Source organism: Teleopsis dalmanni, chromosome 1, assembly GCF_002237135.1.
Source record: "Teleopsis dalmanni isolate 2A chromosome 1, ASM223713v2, whole genome shotgun sequence".
Classification (NCBI taxonomy): Eukaryota; Metazoa; Arthropoda; class Insecta; order Diptera; family Diopsidae; genus Teleopsis; species Teleopsis dalmanni.
In genome coordinates, this window is record NC_051846.1 from 164,945,831 (window position 1) to 164,963,946 (window position 18,116).

Genomic DNA, 18,116 nt, shown 5'->3' on the forward strand with positions numbered 1-18,116 from the left:
TTCTTTTACTATTTCTATAATTTTTAGTTTCTTATTTGATAAATATATATATATATACTAAAAGAAATATAAAACGAATGTTTTGAATATATAAGCATTTCTGTACTAATTTTAAACTTTTAAAAATTGTTTATCAAATTTTAACAAAATAATATTAATCAAATAATATTATTATTTATACTGACACCATAACCAAGTACCCCTCTTAAACTTACCCGAATGCTCTGCTCTATTTCTCGAACAAATAACAAATGCCATAAAAATTTAATACTAACTCTATAAACTGTCCATTGTGGTAATATTTTAATTTATGTATCTGCAATATAAAAAGAAAATATATATAAATTTCTAAATAAATATAACTAAAAACTTATAACGAACAAGAATGCGCATTTATTTTTAAATAAACAAACCAAATTTATAAGAAAATAAAGTTTTTCAAAATAATTTTCTATATAAAAAAATAACAACCAGAAGATTATGTTTTCTATTAAAATATTTACTTCACTTGAGTAAAAAAAATTTAGTTAAATTAATAAATTTTTAAAGGAAATTTAAGTAAATTTATTAAAATAATTATATTATTCTGTTTTTAATTTCATATAAATTTTATATATTTTGCAAACTATTTTATATTATATTATGTGTTTTATTATATATGCTTAATGTGTTTTCTATAATTATAATCTATATCACTAAATCAATTCATGCATATATGTTATAAATATTTAAAAAATTTTGCTTTACACAAATATATGTAAAAAAATTATATATATATATTTCTATATTACAATTAGTTTTTATATAGCGGAAATCATTTAATTTTTTTACTTACAAAATACAAACAATAAAGCAACATTTTTCAAAGAAGTTTATAAGAAATTGTAATAAATATAATATTCAATTTAAATATTATGACAAAAAACAAATATATAACTTTGTATGTAATTTTTCAAAAATATTTTGTATAACCTTAATTAAATTATATATATATATATTAAAATGTGAACAAATTGTAATAAAAATAAAAACTAATTTTGTGTATTGTCAACTATGAACAACTCTGTTTTTTTTTCAAATGTTTGTAATATAACGTATGAGATTGACCGCTCCTATAAAAAATAAGATTGCCATGTGTAAAAACAATAACGGTATACAGGGTCTGGTGCAAGCCACTAGAAGAGGCTTGGTTAGTCTTGCTCTGGATTAGGGCTTCTCTTACATATATAAGACTAGCTCGTATGGTGCTTAAAGCGTTATAAGTTATGCGGAACTCACCATTTATTAGAAGTCTATGGTTTATAGACAAAAGTAGTACTAGATTGTTGTAGTGGTAACCTGAGACCTAAAAGCAGATAACATGAAAGAATTTACAAGACATATACATTGCCTAGAATGTATATGGGTGATTATAAATACCACCAAAGCTATTTTACAGTAGTAGATTATTTTAGAAACTTCGCTTGAAATCAGAGAGGATCTCTTTAGTATATTATTATTATTATGGATAGGTTGGCTGCGCATGGATTGCGACCTGTAAGATCTTTTGTACAGACTCTTTAGTATAAAATGTAGACATCAAATAAATGCTTTGTGTGATAGGTAGGACGAGAATTCACGATTCTAATTTGGGTAGCTTCAATTCCTGATACTTGCAGTGCAAATATTATATATAGAATTTTATATATTTCCAAATACAACTGATGATAAGTTGTGAGCAATAATTAAAAGAGCTTTTGGATCAGCCCAAAAATGTACTTAATTAAAAATAAATACTTGTGGATAAAAACTTCTTCACTATAATGTCATATATGTATACAACTTTTACAATTATATTCAATATTATATTCTATTTTATAAAAAATCTTAGTATCAAAATATTAATATTATTAGGACATAATAATAGGACATTAAATTGGGATTTAAATTAATTTATCTCACACCATGATTTTTTAAAATCACATTTTAAACGTACTCTTTTTGAATAAATAGCTAGTTAAAAAGAATAACATCGTTTGTTCTCTCGATTTATAAAAACCTAATCTTTAAGTACAAATGTGAACCACGAATTTGATAAACATAACCGAAACTACGGATAATATGAATCTAGCGGATTAATTTTGGCCTAAAAATATGTTAAAGTTCTCTTCGTAAACGTTTTATTTATTTAATTGTAATGAGAGAGATAGCTATGAATATTCTATGTTGAACCGAGTCTAGGTAAAGAAATCTTCCCACCTCAACGAGATAGAACCACAAATCAATAACGATATAAATTTATATTAAATACATATAGGCAATATATCTTATATAGCGACTTATATATATTTATATATATTTTTTCGCACGAGTTTTATTTTTCTACACCTTTCGAAAAACAATTGACTATTCTACATTATGAATTCATTCTATGTAATAAGTTATGAATTTATTCTATATAATGAATTATGAATTCATTCTATATAATGAATTATGAATTCATTCTATATAATGAATTATGAATTCATTCTATATAATGAATTATGAATTCATTCTATATAGTGAATTATGAATTCATTCCATATAATGAATTATGAATTCATTCTATATAATGAATTATGAATTCATTCTATATAATGAATTATGAATTCATTCTATATAATAAATTATGAATTCATTCTATATAATGAATTATTCATTCTATATAATGAATTATGAATTCATTCTATATAATGAATTACGAAATCATTCTATATAATTAATTATTCAATCTATTTAATGAATTGTTGATTCATTCTGCATAATATATTACAGAATGAATTATGGATATTATAAATTTATTCTATATAATGAATTATGAATTCATTCTATATAATAAATTATGAATTCATTCTATATAATGAATTATGAATTCATTCTATATAATGAATTATGAATTCATTCTATATAATGAATTACGAAATCATTCTATATAATCAATTCTTCATTCTTATTAATGAATTGTTGATTCATTCTACATAATAAATTATGCATTTATTCTACATAATATATTATGGATTCATTTTACATAATAAATTATGAATTCATTCTATGTAAAGAGTTATGAATTTATTCTAAATAATGAATTATAAATTTATTTTATATAATGAATTATGAATTCACTCTATATAATGAATTATGAATCCATTCTATATAATAAATTACGAAATCATTCTATATAATGAATTATGAATTCATTCTATATAATGAATTACGAAATCATTCTATATAATCAATTCTTTATTCTATTTAATGAATTGTTGATTCATTCTACATAATAAATTATGCATTCATTCTACATAATATATTATGGATTCATTTTACATAATAAATTATGAATTCATTCTATGTAAAGAGTTATGAATTTATTTTAAATAATGAATTATAAATTTATTCTATATAATGAATTATGAATTCACTCTATATAATGAATTATGAATCCATTCTATATAATGAATTACGAAATCATTCTATATAATAATGAATTATTCATTTTATTTAATAAATTGTGGATTCATTCTACATAATAAATTATGCATTCATTCTACATAATATAATATGTATTCATTTTATAAAATAAATTATGAGTTCATTCTACATAATGAATTATGAATTCATTTTACATGAATTATGGAGTCATTCTACATAATGAATTATGGATTCATTCTAAATAATGATTATGGATTCATTTTATATAATGAATTATGGATTAAGACAAGACTTTGTTGTTAGTTAAATTGAACATTTCTTAAATTGAGTATTCGTATTTTAGACGTCAACTGTTATTCCAAATAATTCTAATTTATTGTTAATAACCTACTTACCAAGAAATTGGAAATTGTCATATTAAATACTTCCTCATTAGTTTCACTTGTAATATATTGTTATTTTAACGGATATATTTTAATTTCTTTTATTTTTACTGTTTTAATTTATTTTTTTAAATATACTATAGTTTCTTGTCAACCACAATTCATTATAATTAGTGATATCACATATTAAATTGAAATTTCGATAAAGTGAGTTCTTTCGTTTGCAAAGTAACTTAATATCATCACTTGCTGGAATTTCGGATCACCCATAAGTCTCGATCTTGATAGGTGTTCTGAAAAAGAAAAAGATACATAGTTAAATAGAGACTCAATGTAAATTCTAAGAATATGATACCTGTTATACCATATTACTTTTTGTGTATTTTTGACATTTTAAGCTTTTTCACGACAACGACTATGACTAGTTTTTTGATTGAAGTGATCCATATAGCAATATACTAAATTTATTTACCTTTTTAAGTAAAAAAAGCAATACTTTAATTTTTCTCTTTTTGAATTATTTTATTTTTAAATTATTAAATTAATAAACATAAAATTAATAATTGTATGCAAATTTTTTGAATTTTTGTTTTTTTTTTTTATTTCTTTATATAAAAGATGTATTAATTAAACATTATATTTTAAATTTTATATGCTGTTGTAATATATTTTCAACTTTACGTTTGGTTTGTGTACAAAATTTATATTGTTTTTTTATATAGATTCATTAATTTTATAAGTGTACTTCATATTTTATATTAAAGATTTGTTTTTAATTATACATATTTATGCTTAAAAAGCATAAATATTTAGAAGTAATTTAAGGGTAAACACAATTTTAACAAAAATAAAAATACTCTTTATTAATTTAAAATTAAAAATAATTTTTTAAAAAACTTCATAACGCCAATTTAAACAATAAAAATACACGTGTATCTAAAAAGTTAGTGCCTTTGTTTAATTACAGAATAAATAAAAAATCTTGAAAATTATTTATAAAAATAATAATCAATCGAAGCTTCTTTCAATAATTCAATAAAAGTTACAATAGAAAAAATTTTTAATGTCTAGCTTTGCTTTCTATTGATAAGCAAACGAAACACAAAAAAAATTTCTTAGTGTAGAGAGAATAGAGAAGCGAATTTCTTTTTCTTCAATATTTTAAATATATTTTAAAAATTCTTAAGAATAAATCGTTATTAATGAGTGAATTGTTTGTTTTACTTCTTTTATTGCAAATTGCTTTTTCTTTTTTATTTATATAAATATTATTATAAATTATTTTATATATTTCAAATGTTCAATTTAATTTACAATATCAAGTTTCAATTTTATTTTATTTTTCTCTTTAATATTAATCGTATAATATGCAAATATATATAGAAATTATATATATTTTTAATATTTGTATAAATAAATATTTATATATATATACGTTTATATGTATTTAATTAAATGTAAGTTTGTTATAATTATTACAAATATGTATATATTTTCTGGTTGCTTAAGTTTTTGTTTGTTTTTTTCTTGAGTTTATGCCTTCATTTCTATATATAAATATTAAAATTAAGTTTAATATTTACTTAATAATTAATTTTAATAATTTTATTATTTTTTAATTATTTTTATATTAATAGTTTTATATATATACATATATATATATATAAAAATACATATATTACATATATTTATATTTATGTATACGATATATATTTAAATATACTATATATATTCATTTTTATATATTTTATATATATGTATATGTATATATCATATATATATATATATATATATATATTAATAATTAAATATATATTGTTTACAAATCCTTTAGTGAATTGTTATTGTAAAATTCTTTGTCTTATTTAAATTCAAACTTGGGACGTTGTCAAAAGGGAAACTAGTTATTAAGAAAAATTAACAAAAAATATGTAAAATAATATTTTTTTTTGAATATTTTTTGTTTTATGTATTTTAAGCTATTTTTACATTGAATTTTTATAAAAATTACCAGAATTTTTAATGTATTTACTTTTTATTTTTGTAGTTACTTTGTTTATATTTTGTTTTTATATTACGCGATTCGCTAATCTCTGATTCTCTTTTTACTCTATTTACTGTCTAGGCATTTATATTTTCTATTTAAATTATTTATTAGAGAATAATTAATTGTAAAACTGTTACTTGTTTTTTTCTTTTTTTTTATGTTGTTTAAGCGATATATGTTGTTATTATTGTAAACCTTTTCTTTTCGTTAAAAAATCTCTGCATCTTTAGCCCACGTTTTACTTTTCATCATCCTGCGATGTACTGGGTTGAATATCTTTCAATTTCTCTTCCCTCGGTTTGGCATTACCAAAAATAGATGCCGCTTGTTTGGTTTCCGCGAGCGCGTTTATAGGCGCCTGTATAGTTCTCGGTTTCAAGTTGAGTCTCGGTCTTTCACTATCATCTGAAACGAAAAGTAAACAAACAAAAAGTACTTTTATTATATTTATCGCTTTCACTTATTGCAAACAATAGGTGAAAGATCAGGCAACATAAACTACTATGGTATTGTAAAATGATTTTTAGCCATGTCTGAAGTGAGATGATATATTATGTTTTCGATAAAATGCGACATGGAGTTTGATATATATAACAGACAAACAATCTTCCATTTTACGCTATTACAGATTTGTGTAATAAATGATGTGTAATATATGATTCACTCATTGCAAAATAGGAAAGAAGGTTTCCTTGTAATAATGTTATTATGCTATCTGATAAAATAAACTTGAGAACTTACTGCGTCTATAATCTTTTAGAGTTAGTGTTTTCAAAAAATTAGTATTATATGATAATAATGCAAATACTAAGAGTCAAACATTAAATAATATATAATAGTAAACTGAGATATTAAGTTAACGTTTAGATCTAAATTACTAGATAATATAATAATTCAAATCAATGATTTAAATTATCTAAATGAAATAAAACTACATTTACAAATTTAGTCAACTAAATGCTATGATATGCGGACAATACAACGACGAATGGTCACGGCTTGTGTAGTCCCTTTGGGGAATGTTGAATCCCATCCCAACCCATGTATTTGTCTTGTAAACCTCATCTGTTATCTACTTCACAGGTCTCAACGGACCTCAACAAGAACAACGAATGGTATGGCCGTTTGCCGAATAATGCAGACAGTTATGGTCACGTCAAATGTGAAATTATTGTTTTCAATGTAAATTAAAAATTTTAGAGTGAAAGGAGTAGAGAAATTTGAATTAAATTTGAATAGTGACGAGGTAAAAAAATCTAAATAGTACTAACAGTACGAAATTGTCAAAATTAATTAGACTGTTTATATAGCAGGCCTTCATAGACATGACCAAAAACAAAGGAGTCATCATTGCTGTAGAATCAGAAAAGCTTGATATTTAGATTATTTTGATATTCAAAATCCAAAAAAACAAAGAATAGATGTCGGTGGATATTAATTGAAACTAAACTATGTCAAGATTGCCATGCTGATAAAACAATACCTTAAAGAGTTGAGACATGATAACAGATATACGGCGTCATGAAAATTAGAACTGGGATTGCCATGGAAATTGGATATGTGCTATACTATATTCTGTCCTCAATTGAGCCAGGAAAGTTCTTGTTACAAGTAAAGGACTATTAAGATACCATGGGATGTTAAAAACCCTACTAGTTTGGTGCCAATGAGAATTTATGATGAAATGTGTACATTATGCAATATAAATACATACCTATACTGCCCAAGGCGGATGAAGCCGGAGGTCTATCGTTGTGATTTGGATTAAAATGCGGGCGATCTCGATCACCACCACGATTTCTGTTAAAGCTGTTATATCGTTCATTTCCTCCTTCGCGCGCATTATTACCCCGGTGACTGCCTTCTCTATGATTTCTATCATAATGAGGGCGATCGTAATTTCGTTCTTCATTGTTAAAATTGCCATATTGACCACGATTCAGAGGGCGATGATCTATAAACACGCAATAATATATAAATTTAAGATTTCATTAATTTTTATAAACAAACAAAATTATAGTTTAACAAACCAATATGTAATTTAGTTTAAAACGTAAGTTAAAGGAAAGTTAAATAATTTTGTGTCATGCGTGTGGAGCCAAAATATATAGGGCACAAATGTGGAGTAACTGGGAACGCTACACATATATCTTTAAAAGACTACTAACAAAAAATTTTAGAAAAAATTTAATAACTAAAAATATTGTCTTTTTTGTTTCATTGATATTTTTCAAACTGTTCCAACAATTACCGTTGTAGCCTCTATTCATTCCACCTCCGCGATTCCTATCATTATCATTGTACGAACCTCTGTTGTCTCCGCGATTATCACGGTTATCACGATTATCACCTCGATTATCGCCTCGATTATCTCCACGGTTGCCACCGCCACCGCCTCCGCCACCACGATTATATTGTTGTTGATGATTTCCACCACCTTGTCTTGGAGGTCCACGCTTATTAAAACCGCCACCACCACCGCCGCTTTGTGAAGCACCTCTAAAAAATTTTAACAACATGTCAAATGTATTCAATTTAGAATACATAAATGTATTCATTTATTTATTTTAATATATTTTTAATTTATTCTGTATCAATTACATGTTTCAAAAATTTTTAATAAAGCAATTTCAAGTTCCCAAACACTTCGATTTGACAAATTAGTAAACTTAGTAAATTTCATAATCTGAACTATTTTTCCTCTAAGCTATATGCCGATATAACCTACTTCTCGATATATCGAAGTTTGGAGTTGTAAACGTTTTATACTAACCCCAATTTTCGCATATACAATGTCTACATTTATTATACGAACCAATGAATATATATATATATATATATATATATATATATATATATATATTCTTAGTAACTAACATTCTATGTATTTCAATGCAGAGGATCTAATAAAACCGGATAGCTTTAGAGCACTTGAAGCCTTTACCCATATTCTAATCTACCTGTATTATATATAGTGTAGGTTTTCGGATCAACTTAACACCTTGGGATTCTAATAATAAAATTTTTGACACTTCTTCAATTTTTTCTGAATGTATGAAATTATAAGTGAACGTTCAAATGATCAACTTCTTTTGTCTTTATGTTGTTCATAAAATAATGGAAAATATTATCAGACCTGATGCTTTGAAAACTCGGCAATGCAGTAAAATCACAAAAATGAATTATACGTTTATCGAATATCGAATTACCGAGTCTGGTCAGAATATACTTTATATATTGTTAAAACGGCATATTGTATAGTATATTAAGAGATTGTAATTAACGAGTTAATCAAAATCCATTCCAAAGGAAACACAAATTAGCAATTCAAAAAACTTTGATTCTTCACTAACACCCTGTAAAAATTTCAAGTAGAAATTCATTTGAAGTAAAAGTTCGTCAAGATATTGTTACGTCTTTTGGTTCGTTTCTACGTTCACAAAACGGCATACTTTCGTAACAATATCACGGTTCCAATCAACGCATCAGCTTGGTAAAATTTGAACATCTATATAACCGACGCATGCAGCAATAGAAGAAGCTATGTTTCTTCGTTGTTATCCTGGTTGACTTTAAATTGATCCTACTCCCACTTGATCCTAATCAGCCCCCAATCCAATTTCATTGCCAAATAATCTCCTCCTCTCTCACACAACCAATACCTATCTACAATAGACTGACTGTTTCAAAAAAAATTCTATTTTATAGAATTAACCAATATCATCGTGTCAATGCCGTAATGCTACTTACAAACAGCAAACAAACTTTATATATTAATATTTATTGAATATAAAAATAGAAACAATAATATAGTAAACATTATAGTATTGTTTTATACAAGTTCCGAGAAGTGATCTTAGGTTATAATCAATATTTAGATTTTTCTCTACAAGATCTAACATTCACATTACTTTTCTCTTAGTCCTATGTAAGATTATTAGAGTTCTTCAATTTTAGATCTATTATTTTATTATCTATTATAATGCCTATCAACTATCATATAAGGTGAATTCCTCTTTCTTTTCTTTTGTCATACTTTTTGTTTTTCATTATCTAGCTCAACTGCATTGGAACCCTGTAACGCGCTACTACAAACAACATCTATTTCACTCTAAAAACTCCAATATAATTGGCGAACTTTAATACAAATTTTTACACTAATGATACTTCAAGTTGACATCTTTTACCATCGTCAGGTTTATAAAAACTCAATAATGAATATTGAATATTATTAAAACATTTAATATATTTTAAACAATATTATAAACGGTTTATACTTACCGGTCATTTTTTCTTCTATCAGCAATATCTATTCTGAGTGGTGCAGATAAATCATCTACTTTTATTCTACCATCGCAATCAAGAGCTCGTTCCAAGTTTTCCAATGTTTCGAATTCTACATAACAAAATCCTTTAAATTGATCAGTTTCACGATCCTTTACTAAACGCACATTTTTCACCTCGAAGTTTTGGAATATTTTCATAACATCACCTTGTACAAGCCCTTGGGGCAGATTTCCAACGTAAGCGATAAATGGAGGTTCCGTAGGTAATTGTTTTGCAGGACGATCATAATTCCTGTAGACCAGAAATAGTTTCATTTCAATTATTATTATTAAGTTATATATAAGTCTAATATAATTAAATTTTAGATAATTAAATCATACATAATTTAGTTGTATATAATTCAGTGATAATAAATAAACTCTCCATACACCCATATCTCGCTATACAACCTAGACAGATACATTTCGAAAAAGTTCAACATAAATCAAATAATCATATAATGAATCAATTGTTTTGAGAGAAAACATATAGTATTGTTAAATTGGTGAAACTGAATCCATCCAGGACACTTATAAAAGACCATATATCGAAAACTCTTGGGAAATGAGTAGCAAGAAATCGTATTACAGATTAAACTTGTAAATTAAACTTATATCAATTTCAAAGTAAACTCTGTCATTCACCCAAGCAGTCAATGCTCAACTGAGATCACAAATACATATACTAAAATAGGCAAAAGTCAGTGGTAGCTACCAGCGCTGGAATTATGTATACAGGTAATACTTAAAACTTACTGGAGAATATGTTGAAGAATAAGCATTACCAGTTTTATAAGTGCGCATCAAACTACGACAACCAATTACTTTTAAATTGGTGGATATATAGAGAGTATATATGTACATACATTTGCACGGAACTTTTCGAACTTTACCGAAAAGTTAAATAACTTCAATAAGGTCCTCTACCAAATGCCGTATAAATTGAAATTACATATTGATCTTAACCTTTAAGATGAAATTATGCATATATTGGATACTAGACACTGAATTCCGCTATGAATAAACATAATGAACTGATGTAATAGACATATAATATGAAAATGTCACTTTATATCACTCAGTTAGTGTAGCTCCCTACCTTCATTCCGTAATCATAGTAGCCATTATATAATACACATGATGTGTTCAAATATAAGTAAACAATTTTACATTTTAATATTTGCTACTGTCTTTACTGATTATCTCTAAAGAGTGCGGTAAAATGTGTCTAGAAAGAGCGAATAAGTTAATCCAATTACACATTTCCTCTTTCAGCAGTTGCCAAAATAGCGGACTGATTCCTGTTTACCGGGCGTTAACAATAATTTAAGATACTGTGTAATTACAGATTTCAGCCAACATTAACTGAAGAGAAACATTAATTCTACTATAAATTATAAATTATTAATGCGAAATATAATAAAATTATTGACTTTAAAATAATTATTATAACACAACTAAAGTCTACTTCGACAACTTGTGAACAGTTGTACTTTCATTCCATACCATACCATTATCACAAAAAATATCACATTTTAAACATCTATTAGTTTTGCAATTAAACTTTATATATTTTTAATTTTATTAAATTCTCTTTTTACATTATTTGCCTATCAATACACCGTCCACCCAAATCAGCATAAAATGCGAAATTGACAATTAAAACCCGTAAAACATTACTCAATTAGATTTACATTTCATAATATCAATTACCACAGTATCATTTCAGGAATTCATTATACAGGTACTTTGCATATGAATTTAATCATTTTTATCAAGTTAATTTAAATATATTTACCTAGCGTGATCAAATCCACCTCTTCCAGCCATGTTTTATTTTTTAAAATGGTCTAACTTTCTTCTCTATGCCTTTTTCGACGTTTTTCGTTGACAATTCTATGAGCAACTGTAAAATAGTATTGTTTCTTTCTAACTTATGGCTTTTACGATATTATCAAAACAAAATGAACTGAAATATAATGGGTGATGTCAAAAATTTTATCACTCTCGCACACAATGCGGTTATACGATGTCGCGCATATATGTAACAAAGTAAACTATTTTGCTAACTTTATGGACACACGCTTGCACCGGTGCAGCGACAATGAGACATGAAGAACTCGGATTACTGCACTTTTAATGTTTTTTTTACACACAAATCTTTATTGTTTAGCGGAGAACTTTTCTTGTTCTGTTTTCAATTAATTTTCGCTGCACCCGGGCAAGCGCTGTTATTTGTGAATTATTTTTAGTTTTGTAAAATTTAAGGATTATCACTGTAAAATTTTGTCAACTATTTCCCAAAAATGAATTGCTTATTTATTTGAAAAATATATATATTTTTTTTTAAATAAATTTTTTCTATGAATTTCCAGAATTAGTACTTTAACAAGTACAATACGTCTGTCTAAAAGGAATGTATTCCTTTTACTATTGTGTTTGTCAAAAACTGATACAAGATATCGCTTCAATTATACCGTATATGATTGTTTTGGTCTAATAAAACTGTCAAGCCTTATATTTAGCAAATATGTCTGAATAAAATGGCATAAATATAGGTACATACGATTAATAAAATTTTTAATACCCAAATAATTAAAAACATTATTTATAATGTATGGCGAAAAAAGCCTTAACACTTTCCATTTGATAGAGACTGTTTACTATAAAATTGATTATAATTCAAGTGATAATATGATTAATTTTTTAGATATAGCTTTATATAAAGTTCGTTAATATGTAATAATATATTATATAATTTAATACTAATAATTTATTATTTATTAATTTATTATTTATTAATTTATTTATTATCCCTGAATATGACTATCGCAGATAATCGAAATATCAGAAAAATATTTTTATAAAATATAATTTGTATATAAATAATAAATCATAGTTTTTTATTTCTTGATTTCAAATAAAATGTTCGTAATAACACTAATATATTATCATCATCATCAGCGTTACAGCTCGGGGTGAGCTTTAGCTGCATCAACCAGCTTTCTCCATTCTGCTTTGCATGATGTTTTAGATCTCCAGCTTTGTATACCCATTTTCCTGATGTCTTCAGTCACGTTGTCGAGCCATCTTATACGTGGTCTACCTCTGCTGCGGTCATTATACGGCGTGAAATGGAGTATTCGCTTTTGTGGTCTATCGTCCGGCATTCTCATGACGTGTCCTAACCATCTCAAGCGTTGCGACTTTGCGAACTTCACCACATCTTCACACTAATATATACTGCCACCAATATAAATTTAATTAAATAATTAATGCATTATTTTTTAAATTTTACTTTAATAATCTTTAACAGTGATAGGTTTTATTAATTTTGGTAAATTAAGATCCAGACTGGATCATCCAGAACATACATAATTCCTACATTTTTGAAAGGAATGATCATAGAAATAATTTCAGTGTTTTAAATAAAACTCTAGGTGATTAAAACAAAAAATAAACTTTAACATTTCTAAAAATTTGTTGATTAATATATGAAATTGTATACTATTTACATTATTATATAGTCTTTTTTTATCAAAACTAGCAGGTATGATTATAACATTTTTATGTTCTTATTTTTCTATGAAAACAACAAAAATATTTTAAAAGTCCATTTTGTTTTTTAAATCCTAAAAGCAAGTATTTCGGCGAATTCGAATTTCTAATTATAATAGAAATAGTGTTAGGAACTCTCCTGATGAAGGCAAAATTGAATTTGCCGAAATACTTATAGAGACATACAAAATACAGCGTACGAAATAAATGTAAAATTCCTAAAAAACAAAACCGACTTTAAGATATTTTTGATGTATCCACTCAAAAAATTTGAAACAAAAAAATATAATTTTTTTGTTTTCTGTATGAAGTGCGAATAATTGATACATATATATAAAATTTAAACTTTCTTTGCTATACACTTTTTTTAAATCAGCTAATGGAATATATATTCTTTATTAAGGACGTGTGTGAGTTAGGCTAAGTTACGTTTTAAATGAGGGAAATTCTAAGTTGTGCCGATAATGTAGTGTGTCGATACGTGTTGATAAATGGCTAAATGTGTGCAGTTTAAAAAATCCCAAAAAATTTCCCATTTGGTTTATCATCAATTTAGCCTAACTTGCACACGTCCTAAGTTTCTATTACAATTTTTTTCATATATATATATATTCTTATTCTTTACTAAATATTATTATAGCCGTGTGCGAGTTCAAGTAAATTGATGGTAAATTAAAGGAAATATTAAATTATGTTGGTATGACAGCGAATGTTGGTATTTACCAAAATTTCAAGTACGGTAAATTAGATAAAAATTAGGTAAATTTAGTGTTATTATTGTGAAAATTCTTTAAGATGTTTAATAAATAAATTTGAAAACTTTTAAACAAAAATAATAAATAAGTGTAATAAATATATACTTAAATAATTAAGTATTTTCATAAGTGCAGTGAAAAAAATCCCTAGGAAATTTCAATACAATTTATCTCAATTTACTCAAACATATAAACAGATGACATTGTTTAGACCAAACATTTTTATCTGTGTAATAAATGACATTTTCAACCGTACTGTACTTGTAAATAATTTGACGTTTCTCTTCGTGTACATATGCCACTCTATAAAATTGTACACGTTTTTGTTACAAGTTTCACTAATTTACCGCAAATCTAAAAATCATTTTGCCATAAATCTTTTTCATTAATTAAATTAAAAGAAATAAAAACGGAGAATAAATTATAATACAATGGCGTTAGCTTCGCGTTTTTATAGTGAAAAATATCCAGAAGTAGATGATGTAGTCGTAGTAAATGTGCTGTCAATTGCAGAAATGGGTGCTTACGTACATTTACTTGAATATAATAATATAGAAGGTATGATTTTACTCTCTGAACTTTCTCGTCGTCGTATACGCTCCATCAATAAACTAATTCGAGTGGGCAAAACCGAACCAGTTGTAGTTATACGTGTTGATAAGGATAAGGGATACATAGATTTATCAAAAAGACGTGTTTCTGCAGAAGATGTAGAGAAATGCACAGAACGATTTGCAAAGGCGAAAGCAGTGAACTCTTTGCTAAGACATGTAGCTGATATACTTGAATACGATACAAGTGAAAAATTAGAAGAATTATATCTAAAAACTGCCTGGTACTTCGAAAAGAAGTACAATAGTAAAACTGTTGCCTACGACATTTTTAAGCAATCGGTAACGGATCCATCGGTGTTCGATGAATGCGGTCTTGATGATCAAACTAAAGAAGTATTGTTAAGCAATATTAAACGTAAACTAGTATCGCCAACAGTGAAAATACGTGCCGACATTGAGTGTTCATGCTATGGTTATGAAGGAATTGATGCTGTTAAATCTGCATTAAGAACAGGACTTGATTTAAGTACTGAAGAACTACCAATACGAATTAATTTAATTGCACCGCCATTGTAAGTAAACTAAAAAAAAAATTTGTTTATACTTAAAATATTTTTATATATAATTGTTAGGTATGTTATGACTACTTCTACAACTAAAAAGGCTGACGGTCTGAAAGCGCTCGACACAGCTATTAAAAATATAGAAGCTAAAATAACAGAATGCGAAGGTGAATTTAAAGTTATTATGCCACCTAAGTTGGTGACTGCTATTGATGAAGCCGATTTGGCGCGAAGATTAGAACGTGCGGAAGCTGAGAATGCTGAAGTTGGTGGTGATGATGACGAAGATGAAGATGACGAAGAGGGTATGAAATTCGATCCAGAAAATGAATTTAACCATACTAAATCACGTAATGTTAATAATCATAATGACGAAGATGATGAAGAATAGAACATTTTATTTATAAGTAAAATTTTATGCTATAGTAAAATACTATAAACAATTGCAGTAAAGATGACCCATTATGTTAAAGTCATTTGAACAAAATCTACTTTTCAAATTTATAAATAATTATTAAAATCAGTATCTATATTATTTTAACTAAACTTATTTCCTAAATGAATTTTATGTTATGAGTTTGTTAAATTTATTTGTCAAAATATTTTTTTATTAATTGCAAAACAATTACTATAGATAAATTAGAATTTTACGTTATTAAATCTTATTATAATAAAATAAAATATACAACTAATAAAAAAAACTGGGCGCTAGACGCAAAAAGAAGTGTTTGAAAAAGTTTTTATATTGGAATAAACAAATATTTTCTAATCGATTTCAAAATTTGTATTATTTTAATTTGTTAATAAATTGCGAACTTTTATTTATTTTATTTCTACAGAGGAATTGGTAAAATAAGTCATATGAAAAATTCTGCGAAACTAAGTATAGATCTTAGGTCCTGGGGTGATCCTAAACCGTAAGAATGCATTTCCTAACTTCTTATTTAGTACTACAATTCAGTGGGAACCTTGACCTCCCTCACGATCTGCCTTTATCTGTCCTGATCTTCTGCTACTCTCTTCCAGTTCAGTTCTCCAATCGTTCTTGCATCATTATACACGTTTTCATCCCATCTTGTTGTTGGCCTACCTCTGTGTCTGGTTAGCTCGATTTTGCGTTGTATATGCTGCTCGGCTTTCTCTGCGGTCCCATAATTACTACATAAGCAGACCATTGTATCGTTTTCGCCTTAATGTATCTTACTATACAGAACTGCCTGACATGCTAAATCTTTTGAAGTACAACACTACCGGTATTAGAGGTGAAGACACTGGAATACCTGCTGTGCATGTGTCAAGACTCATCCAGAACCAGGCTTAGGTTTTTTGGCTCCCGATTCTCTACTTCACTTAGCGATATTTCCAACATTAGTATTAACTAGATGTTCACATTTATTGGGAGGAATGTGGAATTGCAACGAATATCTTAGCTAAACAAGGAGGAGTTGATCCTTTTTTGGCTTTAACTACTTACCATTAACAGACCTTCCATTTTTCAGAAACAAATACGACTGGAATGAGAGATTCTAGAAGCTGCTACATTTTAAAGCCACTTGACACAAATGACAACCAAATGTCATTTACCAGTTTCATTGTAGTCTCGACAATGAAATTGGTATAGTAGTTTGTAATAATTAGCACGAGCTAAACTGAGTTCGAAGTATAAAGTATATCATCTCGCATAAATCCCATGATTCCTAATATATGCAAAAACGGCAACATTATTTATTTGGTCATAAGGAACCATTGTTGGGGTTCGGTCTTCAGCATTTCTCGGCAGGCACCTCAATTACGTGTACTCCTCGGTCATTAAGCGCGGTTAGTGTTGTCACTATATAATCACTCAATTAATGACACTATTTTCGTCTTAATCCAACTGCCTCTTGGATAGATTATAATTCGCTGAAATATGCCAATGTTTTAATAAAGCTGATACAATTCATGGTTTCGTAAGTTTTGTCTCCAGAACTTTCTATAAGTTCTAAGTAATTGGATTACTTATCCAGGCTGACATTGTTACTGTTGATCGCAGTGGTGCCAAGATTGATGTAATCTTTGAGAATTTTGAAAATATAGTCACCAGCAATCAGCTAGTCTCCGAGCCTTTCTCAGATTCGTAACGATCGTAGAATGTCGAAAACAGTACATTGGGCATATTTCCCTTTTTTACTATTAGAAAGGTAACATATTTGTTAAGAAAGGAAATATTTATGCGATGTGTATGGAAAAAATGTATTATTAGATCGCCAGTGTCAAGAGGTTTTTAAAATTTCTTTTAGGTAATTTTAAAGTTAAACATGTATTACGTTTTAGAGTTTCAGAAACCAGAGTTGTTAAACGTGGTTACCGGTCTTGAAGGCTAAAGACCAGGTTGTTCTAAAAACACATGTATCAAGATAATGCGCCGATAAACGTCCCATATGAAACTCAAAGGAATTTCCGCCAGCACCAAGTCATGTGTTTGACATAGCTTTCCCCTCCATA

At 26.9% G+C, this 18,116-nt stretch overlaps 2 protein-coding genes and 1 long non-coding RNA gene across 6 annotated transcripts; 1 reads left to right on the forward strand and 2 right to left on the reverse strand.

The window, feature by feature from the left end:
* Window positions 1–168: 168 nt before the first annotated feature.
* Window positions 169–3,940, reverse strand: LOC119669858. The gene is made up of 2 exons (XR_005251647.1): window positions 3,843–3,940; window positions 169–316 (listed from the first exon to the last, which is right to left on the reverse strand). It is a non-coding gene; the product is annotated as an uncharacterized LOC119669858 (long non-coding RNA).
* Window positions 3,941–4,218: 278 nt separating this feature from the next.
* LOC119669857 (eukaryotic translation initiation factor 4H) lies at window positions 4,219–12,641 on the reverse strand. Of its 4 annotated transcripts, none has more exons than XM_038079891.1 (6): window positions 12,001–12,641; window positions 10,159–10,455; window positions 8,186–8,376; window positions 7,592–7,831; window positions 6,073–6,282; window positions 4,219–4,302 (listed from the first exon to the last, which is right to left on the reverse strand). In XM_038079891.1, exons 1-5 carry the CDS (start codon window positions 12,030–12,032, stop codon window positions 6,116–6,118), a joined length of 927 nt encoding a protein of 308 aa, XP_037935819.1. In that variant the 5' UTR covers window positions 12,033–12,641; the 3' UTR covers window positions 4,219–4,302; window positions 6,073–6,115. The 4 variants fall into 4 exon arrangements, with proteins under 4 accessions (XP_037935819.1, XP_037935818.1, XP_037935816.1 ...); XM_038079890.1 differs by having other exon boundaries at window positions 6,073–6,279; window positions 8,129–8,376; XM_038079888.1 differs by having other exon boundaries at window positions 8,129–8,376.
* A 2,165-nt stretch (window positions 12,642–14,806) lies between these two features.
* LOC119669859 (eukaryotic translation initiation factor 2 subunit 1) lies at window positions 14,807–16,344 on the forward strand. Its single transcript, XM_038079892.1, has 2 exons — window positions 14,807–15,641; window positions 15,702–16,344. Exons 1-2 carry the CDS (start codon window positions 14,947–14,949, stop codon window positions 16,021–16,023), a joined length of 1,017 nt encoding a protein of 338 aa, XP_037935820.1. The 5' UTR covers window positions 14,807–14,946; the 3' UTR covers window positions 16,024–16,344.
* The last annotated feature ends 1,772 nt before the right edge of the window (window positions 16,345–18,116 follow it).

Coding starts and splice junctions, on each gene's coding strand:
- LOC119669857 (XM_038079888.1), bottom strand. CDS start 12,032: ATGGCTGGAAGAGGTGGATTTGATCACGCTAG. Junction 7,832..8,128: donor AATGAATAGAGGCTACAACG/GTAATTGTTGGA, acceptor GCGTGTTTATAG/ATCATCGCCCTCTGAATCGT. Junction 6,283..7,591: donor ATCCGCCTTGGGCAGTATAG/GTATGTATTTAT, acceptor TTTTCGTTTCAG/ATGATAGTGAAAGACCGAGA.
- LOC119669859 (XM_038079892.1), top strand. CDS start 14,947: ATGGCGTTAGCTTCGCGTTTTTATAGTGAAAAATATCCAGAAGTAGAT. Junction 15,642..15,701: donor AATTTAATTGCACCGCCATT/GTAAGTAAACTA, acceptor TATAATTGTTAG/GTATGTTATGACTACTTCTA.